General features: G+C 35.7%; 1 protein-coding gene across 6 annotated transcripts in view; it reads right to left on the bottom strand.

Moving 5' to 3' along the window:
• Positions 1-16223, bottom strand: part of LOC121411083 (SRSF protein kinase 3-like) — a 59864-nt gene that overhangs the window by 43018 nt on the left and 623 nt on the right. For 3 of the 6 annotated variants that reach the window (XM_041603586.1, XM_041603587.1, XM_041603588.1), the window contains exon 2: positions 1820-3016. The exons of 2 other annotated variants lie outside the window; for them this stretch is intronic. In XM_041603586.1, coding sequence (XP_041459520.1) covers positions 1820-2214 — 395 coding nt within the window. In that variant the 5' untranslated portion in view covers positions 2215-3016. Of the gene's footprint in view, positions 1-1819; positions 3017-7981; positions 8707-16223 lie in introns of those variants that run through there. One more of the 6 variants, XM_041603590.1, reaches the window with a different exon arrangement.

Here is a 16223-nt window from a genome sequence, read left to right as displayed (position 1 = left end):
CTTAAGCGTTCTTCAATCACTTTTAGAGCCAATTTGAGAATCACCAATTGCGACAGCGATCATTGCTCCAATTACGTGTTATACGCTCAGAAACATATGCTACAAGCCTACAAACACACGCTCCTCAAATTGGCAATAAAATAATGAAAATTAATCGATAACTTCAGTTACACTTAATTCTGCAGCGATCTGTGCATGCATGTACGGTACAGTATGTAAAATGCGCATCCAACGAACGTCGGCGCTAACTAGGTCCCTGCACTGATTTACTTTTGCATTCTTTATTAATTTAATGTGCTGCTAAGCTGAGTAAACTTTTTAATTGCACCAATTTTTGGATTGATACTTCTAACGTCTCAGGTAAGCTTTAAAACCGTGACTTAGGCTACATGTAGGAAACACTGAAAACCATACTGTCACTCACTCTCACTCAGTGTTTACAACGTGTACACGACCGAAAAACATGCCGTGTACACGTGCATCAAAAATGGACTTTCAAACCGGGCCTAGTCATGAATATTATTTAGGTCAGCTGATCATGTCACATCCCAACTTCCCTTTTTTCTTATAACATGAAATGATAAATTATTTCATATTTTCATACATGTGTGTAAGATATGTCTCCATTATAATAAAATAACTTGCAGCAGTTAATATCTAAATACATTAGATAAATTGTTAATCCATTTTTCATGTAATAAAATGAAAAGAACAAGTGTGGATATGACATCCTCAGTTTGCTCATTGAATATCCATGAAGCCATGAATATAACTGTTTTACCAAAATAATGCAAATCTTAAAATGGCAATAATTTTGTTTTTCCTTGTCTAATTTTGATGAAATTTTCATTACAGGTATTTGTTTGTTTGGTGCTTCTTTTTCTGTTCACATCATATCATTTTTAGCCTGGTAAAAATGAATTGAAAAATGAAAAATCATTGCATTCCTTGTTTGCCAATATATATGCGAATAGAATCGGAGTTGTCGATCGAAACATGGGAATCTGATCTGCGCAATTTTCTGCACAAATGAAACAAAAACTAGGTAGGGCAGTCCGCGGACTATAGTTATTTGGTTAACTTTGCCCAATACCTGACAGCTCATCCAGGTGAATCCAGTGTTTAGTTATTTTTGTGTTACTGTATTATTGTAACAATTATCTTTTATCATTGTATTTGACTTGTTTGATATTCTGCCAAATAAAATACTGATAAAAAAATATTAATAGTAAAAACTGAAAAATATTTTCACAAATACATTGCTTAGATAATTAGGTGGTCGATAAGGGGTTGTTCCAACCATACCCCTTGAAACAAATCTACCATTGAGTCTATGGATATCAAACAATGTGAATACATAGCTTCATACGGCATATAATGTAACAACTCTCAATTTTTCCGTTGACAACATTCCTACAATATCAATGTCTGCAATTTCTATCATAATCATAATGGTCATATTCTTTCATTCATTTGTTATACATGTAATTAACAGTCATAACACCATCCTATAAAGAAAAGGACAGTTACATCCAGAGTTAGAATACAAACATTGGTAATGTTAAAAATGAAAGATGGAAAGGAATACAAGCTAATAAAGACTGCATATTTTCTTGCACTAATTTTAGAATCAATGCTTTCTTTAATAAAACAATGGTGTTTAGATAGAGATAAAAGGTCAAAAAACTTCCAGGGCAAAACCACATAAAATCATACAAAACAATATGACTAAAAAATTATCTAAAAAGGGAATTAGACTGAGATTTTTCAGAGATGGGAAAAAGATTGATGTTTGTATAAGGATGAAATGCATACATACCATTTTGTTTTATTCCTCCGAACAAAAACAAATTCATAGTCTGAGTCCTGATGGGATTGGGAGGGGCTCCCAGACATACTGTCCACAGTGTCAGAGTCTGATCCTAAGGAATAGGGGTAGCAACCTTCTATCTCATTCCCTGCCCCTCCCCGAAATTTAAGGGCAAGCTGTGTGAATTTGGATCTGAGATCCAAGTCTGGATTGAAAGAGGCAAGCTTAGATGGCATCTTTTCTCTCATCCTTGTTGTCGACTTTGAAATCCTAGCTTTCACTTTCTTAACATTAAATGTCCGCCGGAGACGCTCCCTGTCAATGAAGGACAGTCTGGCTGCAGCAGTTGCTGCCAGTTTTCGGAGCCCGTTGTTTTCGTTCATCCAAAGGCAGTCCAATTCCATTCAAGCAGATTTCCCTCTCCAAAACTCCTACTCCTTTACTGGGATTTGCATTGAAGATTCTCAGAGGTCCGTAATGCTGCAACGGTTGACAACCACCTGATCTTGAAGGAGTCAGCATGTAATATAAAATGTTTGCATCACTGCTTACCATAAACATAGCAATGTTCCATCTCACTCTTTCAATATCTAGACGGCTGCGCTGCGGTGTAACATAGCTGACTCAAAGCTGGCCTGATTCCAAACTGATGTCGGGTTCAAGTTTTGTGCTACTCCTGTGAGGGGTAAAAAGGCAGGTCGGTAATGTACCCCCCAACACGAGGGAGAGCGTGGTTCCAGTACATGCACGTCTTACGACCCCCTGGCATCAAGAGCGCACTTGGTGCAGGGCAGTTGATGTTTTTCCACAGTACTGAGTTGAGCTCCTCCCTCCTTCCCAAGTTAGTCAGATAGGCTCCTCTGACCCCACTTAAGATTCAGGTCAAGAACAAAAGGTCAGTTCACCAAGTCTAGCGATGAAAGTTACCCCATGGTGCAGCCACTCTTATTAGGCATACCCCACATGATGAAAAGCCAGGCTTTATATGTAATATGAAGTTTCCATGGAAACTAATAAACTGTGAATGGCCATGTTGCAATATTATAACATGTAATATCTGTCATTTCTCCGACTAATCTTGTCATCATCTCTCTTCCAGGTTATCTCTATCCTGATGCTCCAAAATGTGGAAACTAATAAGCCCCAACAACATTTTGCCACCATGACAGGCTTAACTTCAGTCCCACCAGTTAGGCGACAGCGACACTGAATTTATGAGAGCAGAAAAACACTACAAAAAATGTACTATATGACCAATTTTTTCAAAACCAAACTTATATCTAAAAAATCCACACATTAACTTTATTTCATAACTTCTGCACCATACTATTAATCTTTGTAACAATTTGTACACAATTGTAATCCTTCATTTCCTTTTAAAAAAAGTTCTATAGATATATAGAATTTACTTGTACTTCTTTATCTCAGCAATTTCAATTCCGAACTCTTTAATTCAATCAATTCATAAGCTTCATTACCTTTTTACACAAAATTGTGCAATCCATGTACATGAAAGCTCACTTTTTAGATAAGATGTCATATATTATTTTATCGAAACAAATTATGAAACTAGTATATCTTGCTGATTCATATTTTGAAGAAAACTACCAAATAGATAGGCCTAATTCAAATACAAAATCCAATTATTTTGCATTTCCTTCATGAACATTTTCTTAGAATTACCGAGAATGTTTCTAAAAGAATTGGTCATATAATCCATACAGGTCACAGAGGAATCAAGAGACAGCCCACCACCAATGATTAATATGCTCTAGTATGCAAGATGATTTGAAGATAAAAAGGGATTAGTATGAATAGTGCAAATGGAATCTTAAATGGAAGGATGATTAGTTTAGCTATCAAGAAACTATAGAATTTTACAGCACACTATGTATTGTTTGTTGAGAATTAAAAGGTTGTAGAGGATATCATTAATTGCTTTATTCCAAATAGGAGTGCGTTCAATTGCTTTAAAAACAAAGAATCACAGATCAAATGCAAAAGATGGTCAATGTGGGCCGATTTTAAAGCACTTTTTCATCTGCAAAGCTGATTTCAAGCCCATCCACTGTGCAAGATGACCCAGGTAGAATAGGTCAACTTGAATAGCATGGGGAAAGCCTATTAATGTAATCATGAAAGAGATCTCTGTTGAATTCAATCAAACACCTGTTGTTCTGCAAAATATTTGCTTTCTTTCAGAATGTACGTTTTCCTGTGTTTAATATTTCATATTTTGAATAACATTTAGTTTTATGGCAAAAAAAATCCCTTAAACACAATTACAATTACATGTATGGTTGTGTGAATAAATGTCTTTAAACACAAAGTCATTACTCGCCTTTGAAGATAAATACATGAACGTGTAACTTGAACCCAGCCTAACTATACCAGTACAAGAAAGGAAGTGAAACAAGGAAATTAATGAAGGGTGAAAGTAGGTTTTTATTGCTTATCAGAAGTATCCACTTAATGTGTAATTGCTAGTGAAATAAGATTTAAGTTTGTCCATAAATCATTATGTAAAATTTAATTCATCTAATTGGTCAAAACTACATAATATGTGAATAAATTCAAAAGGCTGTGTGCTGCACCAGCCCAAGTTTGCTCAATCGGCCCTCTTCGAGACTAATCTTGAGATTCAAGAAACCCCATATCCACCAGCGCAAGAAGAGCAATTCCTGCTCGAGCGAAGCATCGATGCATTATGGTGTGACGCCGTGAATAAATAATCCAGAGTGCGTCTGCATCTGCGAATTATTGGAATAATTCGTAAATAGTGAACTATTTTGTAAATAATCCCAAGTTGACTTGTGATTGCAATATCGAGATTAATCCAGCTAACTATCCCGATGATTGCATGGCCTTTACAAATAATCTCAAGATTTTCAGATCGGGATAATATGCCGGATCAGAAATAGCGTGATTATTTGAAAACTCAGACTGGTGCAGACAGCCCTATAAAGTCTGGAAAAAAAACTAACTCGAGTACATGGAAAATATCTGTGAATCCTATTTTCCTGTCCATCATATTCACCTTTCTACAGGTGAAAGCCCCCCTGCACTACACATAATTACAAATGACTTGCATATTCCATGAATATATCATTTTTAAAATCAATCATTTTGCAACAATTCATTCATATTGTTAATTGAAAATGTGTATTCCATGTAGAGTGATGTCTGCACATACAGACTATCGTGATCTATTCAATACAGATTGGATGATGCGGTCTCATTCACGACCTCTCTGTTCTACAATATTCAAAAGCTTTTAAAATGCAAAAGGAATGTCTCCAGAGGGGGGCCATGCAATTGTACTTGTGATTCTTTCAGTTACATGTACAAGCAGTTGGATAAAAACTGAAAGTTGGCTGAACAATTAAATACTTTTTTTTGTTGATCTACCAAGCTTTATACTACAGTGTACTCCCTTGTCATTCCTTAGTATAATAGCCTTCCTTCCAAACAACTTATACCGTGTTTACACATTGACTCGCCTTGCGTGTTGAATCCGCGAGCCGGGTTGAACACTGCGAAGAAGGGATCAGAGATCGCGTTCATACGTACTTATAAAAAGGCGAGTTCAACACGGCTCTCGGATCTCGAACGGAAGAAGAATTATGACGTCGCAAATTAAACGCGGGAAATTCACCGCCGGAATCGAATCTTGTCCGTGCGAACAACAACAATGCCAAAAGTGAAAGCGCGCGCAGTGACCTAGGTCAAGAGAGTTTGACACGGCTTTCTGTTTAACACGAAAAAATTGCCGAGTCTGACTCGGGTCGCGGGTTGAAACCTTCAATTTTGTAAGATCGATAAAGCCGTGTTCGACACGGCTCGCGGATCACTCTGATCGCGTTCACAAAACATGAAATTGCCGTGTTGAGCACGGCTCTCGTGTTCAACCCCGGAGCCGAGTCAATGTGTAAACACGGAGTAAAGGACTCTGAGCGAATCTGATTTCTAATCATTATATTATGGTTATCACACAACCAATGGAATGCTTTGATACCTCCTAGTTTACTTGAAGAACAATCACACAAGGCTATAAAGTGTTTTTTTTATGCAAAGGGCTTCAATGCAGAGAGAGTTGAAATCAAACGCAACTTAAAACACAACTTTCCCATATTATTTGGGGAATTTCTCAAAGGCTGTAATTAAAATAAAGAGACCTGTAGATGTCGACTCATAGATTTAATAGGACAGAAAAAGAAAATGACAGAAATCGTTCCTGAAGGTAGGCTTAATTACTCTAATTGGGGTGTCTACTCTTTATCTGATTCCACAACGATTGTAATATAAGTGATATATCTTACAATTCGAAAGGAAAAAATAGAGAATAATGGGTTGGAGGTAGATCTTATATACATGTACACTTTACTTTCTGTTTATTCAACACTCTTTACAAAGTTAAGACATGTGACGTCATAATGCAAATATGCAGCATTAGACACAAAAAAGAGGGAGGGACAATTAACTGTGTAAAGTTTGAATTCCAATTTGAATGTGCTCCTTCCACAGTCTGTTATCACAATCAGCCAACGGCAAGTTTGTACAGTAGTAAGTACACAAACATCAAGATAATAAACTAAATTAAAATTGCAGTTCATGTAAATTTTCTCAAACGTTGTAAGTGAAATGAAGGTGCATGTAGATATCAACTTTTTCAGAGGAATACATGTATGTCAGTAGACTACAGTCACCAGCAGTTACAATTAAATGTTGGTTTTAATTTGTTTGGCTAAACAACTCACTCTCTCTATCTAGGTATTGAATGGTAGCCTGGTTCAATGGTAATGTTCATACAATAAGATGGGAGGTTGCGCACCATGTTCAAGGGGAAGAACACTCCTCAAGGAGTGAAGCAGGAGTACTTAGTTTACATTTTTATTTACAGAATTGAATAAAATTTCAATTCTAAAAAATGTAAAGCACTCTACCTCTAAAACTCATTGTTTACTTTTTTTCAATTGTAGTTCAGTGGTAGAGCATGTGCCTCATGAATGGGGAGGTCATGGGTTTGATCCTTTGCCAAGTCATACCAAACAACTACACATGGGGCCTTCTGCCATATTGCTCGGTCCTCAACATATCAATTTTGAGAAGTGTAATAATAACACATAGGACTATTATATCATACAGGGCCCGCTAGAAGATCAGCTCAGGGCTGAAGTGGTTACCCAGGGTACATACATGTTATGATCATTGTTATTCAAAACATAGACCATTGTCTATTCCAAAGATTTATACAGGGCATATTTAAATACAAGGAATATCGATGGTCCTCTAAGGCTGCGTTTATGCGACCTCAAGCCAGAATCATGATTCAAAACACAAACATGAATCACAATATCACAGAATCAGCGTTTAGACGACCTTCATTCCAATGCTGTTTCTCCTCAGATTCGGGCCAATCCAGTGCGCATCACTAGTGCGCAGTTTGACAGGAAGTTTTTCGCACGTGTTTCGGCTCTCGAAAAATCTTTTGCTTCCAGAATTCAGTCTATAGGCCCTAACTCATTTTTGTTTACTTCTATCATATAGGGTCCATGTGCTTCTATTCATCTTGTTAGTTTATCCAAAATGGTGTTTGGAAGTGAATTTCAGAGATCATTGTCTGTCCAGTTAATTCATTTACTAGAGCGTGAAGTTGAAGACATGACCACAAATGAAAAGTAGTGGAAGATGCGATGACCAACACAGAACCCGAACATGACAAGAAATGCATGCATAGCACATAATCATGTAAATACAATGAGCATATAAAGCGCCTTGAGCTTGGCAAGAGTCAAACCGAAAATAGCCCGACACAGTGAGGTCATAGAATCATGATTCAAATCACGGTATCGATTATTCGAACATTTTCGTACGTGATTCTGCAGAAACGTCTTTCCAAACGCCCCTTTTTCATGTTTCATGTTTGTGATTCTAATCATGATTATATTCAATTTCGACTAAACGCAATTGTGATTCTGCAGATTTGAATCATAATTCAGATCATGATTATAGGGTAAAAAAGTGGCGGATAAACACACCCTAAGCCACACTGCACTTGATTCAAACAAAATGAGCTAATCTCTATTTATGAAAAGTACAACATGGGACGTGTTTATACTTTATTTTTTGCACATTTAATAACATGATTTAATGATGCATGAATTCAAATACCTTGAGATCTTTGACCTTTCATTTTTTTGCTGGTGCTGTTTTGTCTCCTCTATGACAATCTCATACTCATATACCGTCTCCACACAGATTTCCATGTTGCCATTCCTCGGCAGGACCTCCACTTTGTTAACTAGTCACATAATTAAAAAGTACTTTGTTCTCTTGACAAGAACCCCACCAGAGAAAAGTATACAAGTATGTGAAAGAACATTGACTCTCTCAAGGCAATGATGTAGAACTTCCCCTGCTGTTCTATGTTGCTTGTAGACCTTATATTTAATGGTACTATGTACAAACACATGAAAACCTTGAAGATAACTTAATGAGAAGTTCATGTATGCTTGAGCCGGAACGAACACAGCATTCTCGGAGGAACAGCAAACCAGGTGACTAATTCCTGAACAGTTTCGCAAAATGCATTGCACATCTCTCCCCATTCCTTGTCTATCTAGTTTTGATTGTTTAGGGTTAATTATAGATGACCTTTGAAATGTTCCAACCCCTGAATCTATCACAGATACAAAAATCACTAGTCCGTTGGCATCTGACAGGAGTGTCCGTGAGCAGAATTAGCCATTCTAAATTACTGATACATGTAGGTGATATGACAATAAAAATATTTGGTAAAACAGAAACGAACCTTGCTAGAAATTAACCAACAATGCCATTGAAATCATATCTCATTTGTGACAGAGATTATTCTGTTGCTTATCTTTACCCCTCCCCCATCCTCAATCCTAACTTTACAATATGATATACAGATCTCTACTTAATCCCAAATTAATATTGAAGCTTCAATACAGCATTATATTTCATATCTCTTGATTCATTGTGAATAAATTTTGGAAGTATTGTACTCTGTTAAGGAAAATAAACCCCGATGAAGAACCCCATAAAGTATGATAGTTCTGTACCTCTTGTCTGCATTAAAATGCACATTCATCCAACACTGTTTACAACCCACGACCTTACGCTGAACCCATTGGGTATGTAACAAAAGCACTTTATTCATACTTTTATGATATAAGTATCTTCTATTCAATAAACTCAACATGTTGGAAATACACTCTTTTATTCCTGCAAAGAGCTATATGGCTTCACCTTATGAGTAAAACTGACCAGATTTATTTCAATTCTTGGTTAGTAGATTTTCAGGAGTTTTCTTTTAGAGTCCCTATTTCTTTGCAATCAAAGCAGAGTGAAACAAAATAATTTCATCACTTGATTAAAAAAAGTCTTTTACACAACTAGAAAAAATTCTTATTAAAATACAATATGCATCATTATGACAATGATTCAAATATGAAATATGAATTATAGGGCCTACATTGTTTCTATATCATTCCTTGCACTTTCTAAAGTAGTTCATGATGAATAAAACATTTTAAGAAATAAATAATATCAAATGCAATAAACTGAAAAGGCACTACAAATGGACTAATGGATATCTACTATTCACAACAGGTATGATTTACTGTTCCAATTTAAGATCCATCAATTTCAAGGTCCCTGCATCCTGCTAGACAGGGGAAAAATAGATCAGGATGAGAATAGATAGCTAACGATGATGGACCTTTTAAAACACAGCAACAGTGATATTATATTTTTGTGCATCTCATGAGGGTGTCTGTGATTATAAAGTAGTGTATGACATGTTTCCAAATACATGAATCAAAAATGAAATTTAATGTGTATAATTATCTTTTCTTCATAAACTTACTTTACCATTCTTAAAGATACAGGCCTACATGTATCTATTGATTTAATCTCTCTATTATTGGCATCATGATCAATGGTGACACTTTGAGGTATGAAATATCAAGAAAAATTCATGAACTTGTTTAGTTTAGCACTTATATTCCCTAAAACTGTTTTATCTTTCTTTGTGGCCTGGGCTTTCTCTTACATACCATTGGACCTGTTGTACATGTATGCATTATAGATATACTTTTGATCAAGATACTTGTATGTAAGCCATAACAGACTCTCTTCTGTTTGCCTCACTCTGATTAAAATGTATGAAATATTTATGAAGATAATTATATCAAAAAGGTTAATGCAGTGAAATAAAGCAATGATTGTCCCACAGATGTTGTAACATCACTCCCCATATATTATACCAGAAATATGATAAGATCCAAGTATGTGCAAGGAAATTTTGAACTGCATCCATATTTGGATATAAATCCTAGTATGTGGATATGAATGTGCAAATTCATGAGCTGCTTTTGGCATATCAAATCCAATAAACTAAGCCATCGTGAGAGACTATGATGACATCCTATTGTCGTGATTAAAGATTAAATGCATGTTTCACAAAGTAAAGCATGGTCTAGCATACAGAGAACTGTTTCTTTTATTTTTTTTCTGCCATTGGATGATAAATGAGAGATGATAGCATTTATGCTTTATTTATCTAGCTTTAATGAAGAAGAACCATTATTTTAAACATTAAAGATAAGATATACATGCTACTAATCTATGGTAAAAAGTTAAGTACCCTTTAATTCAATGATTAGCAAAAGATCAGGGGGTTAGCTGATTTGGTCTGCATTAACCATTATTAATAGGAGCAGTCAAATCACTTGTCTAATCGTTAAAAGACAAGTCCACCCCAACAAAAACTTGATTTGAATAAAAAGAGAAAAATTCGACAAGCATAACACTGAAAATTTCATAAAAATCGGATGTAAAATAAGAAAGTTAGGGCATTTTAAAGTTTCGCTTATTTTCAACAAAATAGTTAAATGAACGAGCCAGTTACATCCAAATGAGAGAGTTGATGACATCACTCACTCACTATTTCTTTTGTATTTTATTATATGAAATATATTTCTATTTTCTCATCATTGTCATGTGAAATGAAGTTTCATTCCTCCCTGAACACGTGGAATTCCATTATTTTAACATTTTGTGCTTCAGGCAATGAGGTCCTAATCATCAAATTCGTAAAAATTGAAATATTGTATAATTCAAACAATAAAAAAAAAAGAAATAATGAGTGAGTGACGTCATCGACTCTCATTTGGATGTAACTGGCTCGTTCATATGACTATTTTGTTAAAAAATAAGCGAAACTTTGAAATGTCATAACTTTCTCATTTTACATCCGATTTTGATGAAATTTTCAGCATTGTGCTTTTCTGATTTTTCTCTATTGATTTAAATCAACATTTTTCTGAGGTGGACTTGACCTTTAAGTTTATGTACAATGGCTCAGATATTACAATATTATATCAACCTCTAATGTGCATTTTTGGGGTGTGTGGGGAGGGTCATCCTCCAAATCAAAAAGGATGATTACACCAGTTCTGAAGCATTCATATGATAATGATATGACTGACAACTTGACAGGCCAGACAATTGGAAGCACCAGAGGCAGTGGTCCGCACACAGATTGTTTATTGGGCTGGGAGGGGTAAGGGAGAGAGTCAGCAAAGGGCTTGATTAACTTTGAAACCTCATGAATAAACCCAGTTAAATGTAATGTCAACATATCAATTTCACAGTTTCCCAAGGGCCATTGAACATATTAGTTCAGGTTCAATTGCAAATTTAATTCCTCACAGTCAGTGTGAAGCTAAGCGAAAGTGTGTTTGATCACACAAATCAAACCATATGGATTGAAGTCTTTCCATGAGAAACTAACTGACAAACGAGAACATAGATGAAAATTTACTTGGATCCATACAAAATGTTACTGGGCACTCTTCTGCATTTACAGATAAAATGAAAGACATTAACATAATAATGATAATCCGTTCTTTGATAGCGTTTATCACAAAATGCTTTTAATGTCTCTATGTGCTTATAAAGGACTTTGATACTATCATCCAAGCTTAAGAATGGCGGCCGTAGTTATTCAAAGCACTTCAGCATTTCAAGAAATCCAATTCCTGCCAGGTACCCATTCACCTCACCTGGGGGCTGAGCCGAGTGCAGCACAATTTGGATATATTTCTTGCTGAAGGAAGCTACGCCATGGCTGAAATTTGAACCGATGCAGCCTTGTTTCAAAGTCTGTAGACTAATCCACTGTGCCACAATGCTCCCCAAGATCTTTTACTTTTTCAATCCTGGGTTTCAGAGTCTTCCTTCCTATGAAAGAGTAATCATTTACCCAACAGGGTAGTCGTTTCAGCTTTTAGATGATCATCCAGTGGGCCCTGCTTAACATGTGTAATTATTACCCTTCTCCATTCTAATATATCAAATATAAGGAAGTAGGTCCCAATTAGTATTCGGTATTTGAATTGGCCAGGGATCAAACCCACAACCTCCAGCTCGTGAGGTAGGGGCTCTACCACTGAGCCATCATGAACAGTCATCTCTAAAATCTCACAAAATATTCACAAAGGGGTACAGAGGGGACAAGGATTACTTTCTCTACTGGGCCCTGTGCACATGCAGCTGCTTGATCAATGGTCTTAAAATTCATCAATTCCTATCGGCACTTGGCAATTCCCGCTCGCACAGGATGACGTTTGTAATCGCTCACACCAAACTTGAAGAGCCCTTACAACGAGGGGGGTTGAAATCTTAGAATATTGGTCTCAGCTCACTCTTTTGATTAAAAAAACACACCAATTTTCACTCTTGTTATTGCAATAGATGCAGCTATACATCAAGAATAGGTTCTGAGTTTGAGGATAAATACCTAGGCAGAAAGAGTTCAATTAATCTAATTTGGATTAGTTCACTTTTGACACATATCTCCATAGTACATGATACATACTAAAACATTTTTTTCCTTGAGATTTAAATTATTGTATTGATTTTAGTTATATCTAAGAGACTGAATTATGGACAAACTCTTTGAAAATTAGAAAATGTTGATCATAAAGCGCTTTAGGAGTGTATGCTGTAAGATTTTGGAATCAGGAACTCAAAAATTGGACTCGAATGTGCCGAGAGTATATGCACTGGACACAGAAAAGCATGCATGGGTCTACACACAAATTTATGGCCAAACCATTTCATCCTTCATGATGGACCAATCGATGGAAATATTTGTCAAAATAGCCTGTGAAGAATGTAGAAGCTACATGTACTTTGTTGATTTTCCCCCAATCCTGATAATGTCGCGACCGCTTTAAAGAGAAATTCCAGTAGTTGCAGCTACACTGATTTCATGAGAAAGTCTGTAAAACAAGGCTTAATTGCCAGTATATCATCGAGGATCTAGATCTGGTACAGTTACATTAACTGGACTTTGTGAAATCTTGAAATCTACGCTGAAAAATGTTCACACCGAAAATCCCAACACAGATAAGCGCACGTGGGACAAAGTATAATTATTGCTTAGGGCGTCGGGCCCGACGCCCTACCCGAATCCCGTGCTTATTTGCTGAATTCTCAGCAATTACACAATTTCTTCCAGAATCCTTTGGCACATGCGTTTTATTTATACAAACAGACACTTTAGTGGTCATTTCATTGGATTCTGTACGAACTCATTTTGATATCGTTACCAAAACTAGCATTTACCTTTAAAGGTTTAAGGAAAGTAGACATATCCTGATCACAAAGATGTAAAAGAATCATCAAAGTGGAAAGCATCTTGAAAATTATTTCAATTCATGGTTGATAACCAATCACTCTATAAATGCAATAGCATCTGTCTTAGCTAAAATAGCCATGCAAGTTGAAAAACATCTACTTTCACATACCATGTACCATAACACATGCATACATCTCAAGATAGGTGAATATTTCAAGAGCGTGCAATGGGCCCTATTGGAGGGAAAAAATCTTCAATGCTTGCCGATGGCTTGGTTAAAGTGAACCTAATGCAATTTTGTTTGTGCCAAGATGACTTTTAATGGCAACCTACATGTGAGCCCACTGGAAAAGAATTGATTTTCTCGATGGGCTATAAGGGTCTGTCCAGTGTCATATTTATACATAAAGGAAGAATACTAAGGGAAACAACAATCCATACAGGAATCATAAGGCAGGCAAAAAAAATCAATTGCTTGAAAATGCAACAAGAAGGACAAAGCTTTTGTAGGTTCAGCTTGAAGGAAAGGTAAATTTTCTTCAAAATTTATCTCACAAAATTACATTTATTGCTTTTAATTTAAAAAAAAGTTTTATTTACTAATGAATAAAATCCTTGGGGAATGGAAAGAGCTTTAGCTTTTTTTATCATTAATATGAAGAAAATCAGATATTTTCAATCCCATGTTACGTGACATTGAGTCTTTGTCGATATAATTTAACCTTTAAGAAATCCACAATATCAATTAAAGAAATAAAATCAAATCAAACCAAAATCTGAATATGGAGTTAATTACATGTACATGTAAATGCAGACTGCAGAGTAAAATGGTCTTCGACACAAGACTAAATAAATCTTGAGGACCCATTTTAGAGCAGCCGAGCCTGTACGTGACAGAAGTCTTGAGAGAATGCTTAATAAAATGCATTAAGATGACTTTCTTATTCCATTCCACGTCTTTGTATTAGCATAGATCTGAGGTTCGAGTATGAACAAGCAGGGAGGCCTGACAAACATGCCCTACAGAAAGATACTCACGGTGAAAGAACACATTGAATTGACATTAAATCTAAAATAGCAGATTTCCAAACATTTGTTTTCCTTGAGTGCTACAGACATAAATTTACAGGGTATATCTCTTATATATTAGAGAAAATTTTAAATTTACCGGGCATACATCTTATTAGAGAAAAGATTTCTGAACCCAACTGAAGAAAAACTTGGCAAGGTTGGAAAATTGAACTTCACAAGTAATTATTAGGCCTACAGAGTGACAACAAAAACATGTAATATACCTCTGGAATAGGGGAGATTAAAGAAGAGGGGAACATTTGGGGAAATTATTAACTAGATGAATCAAAATGATAACAGGAAAATGGTAAATAAAAAACTAAAATATATTTTGGAAAAAATGAAGAAAAGGTTGATGTTAAGATTACAGTGTATAGTATCATCATGGTGCTATCATACAGTCCTTTCATAAACCCAATTACTATGAATTAGGCGGCTAATAGCAGCATAATTTGGTCGTAAAATTGGAGGAGGACAAGAGTTATCCGCATTACTCTGATGCTGCTATTATCCGCATAATAGCGGCATCGGGATAAGACTTTGAGTTTATGAACGCATTTCCAAATAATGCGGATAATTGCCATGGTGCGGTCACAAGGTCACCCTTTTCCAACACAACCGCATCGGAGGGGCGTGTCCAGTTGTCATGGCCATTATCCGCCTTTTTCAGGACGGGCGCTCGTAAAAATAATGCGACTTATTTTCGGAGTTTATGAACGCAATTTTTATTGAATTATCCGCATTACTCTTAGGCGGCTAATTGGAGGATAGGTTTTTGAAAAGGGTATTAGTGATTACATTTAACCCAATGAATTGCATACTTGACTAATTATTTCTTCATTATAGTAATTCCTTCAAATTATAGCTTTCAATTTTAGACAATCTGAGAGTACAAAAGTAAGGTATGGGTGATTTTTGTCCTGTTGGTTGTGATTAGCTTTAACTGTATGAACACATTACAATATACAGAGTATAGAAAAGAGGCAAGGATTAGAGATTGTATCATTTTACACTCAAAACATGATAGCATTTGCAAAATTTCATGTATGACCTGAATGCATGAAAGCTTGTATGACTGAACAAAATATAACAAATTTAATCATTGTGAACTGGAAATAAAAACTTCCATCTGTATCTTTTACACCCAGGTACTCCACAAAAGCTATGGCATTGTTAATATTTGATTTGTAAGATGTGGTTCAGTGTAAGAAGGGGTTGTGACTACTAGGTGTTTGAACTCCTGTTGCAACACTTAAAAAAATGATAAATTTTAGGTATGTCAGCAGACATTACAGGTGTATGATATTTGTCTGATGATCAGCATGAATAAAATTTGTTTTACCTTGTCATTTATTTACCCCCCCCCCCCCCGGATTTTTTTTAAAAATCAAGTAGGCCTAATTCTCACTCCAAAATGCAGATAATGTGGTAAAATCATATTTTGTATGTACACATTGGTATAAATCTTGATATTGTGTGCTCTTGATTATATAGGTACTAGATGTAACATCATCTTTTGGGTTGGGATTATTTGTTTTCTTCCTGTAAGTGTTCCTTCACCATTGCACCAATAGTTAGTTTTGATATGAACATGTGAGTTTATCAGAAAAAAGTATATATTACTATGGTGCAATTGATAGTTACAGGAGAAGATGAAAAGAAAAAAAAAGA

The sequence above is a fragment of the Lytechinus variegatus genome, chromosome 3 (assembly GCF_018143015.1).
Source record: "Lytechinus variegatus isolate NC3 chromosome 3, Lvar_3.0, whole genome shotgun sequence".
NCBI classification, from domain to species: domain Eukaryota; kingdom Metazoa; phylum Echinodermata; class Echinoidea; order Temnopleuroida; family Toxopneustidae; genus Lytechinus; species Lytechinus variegatus.
This window is presented reverse-complemented; position numbering and strand designations above follow the sequence as displayed.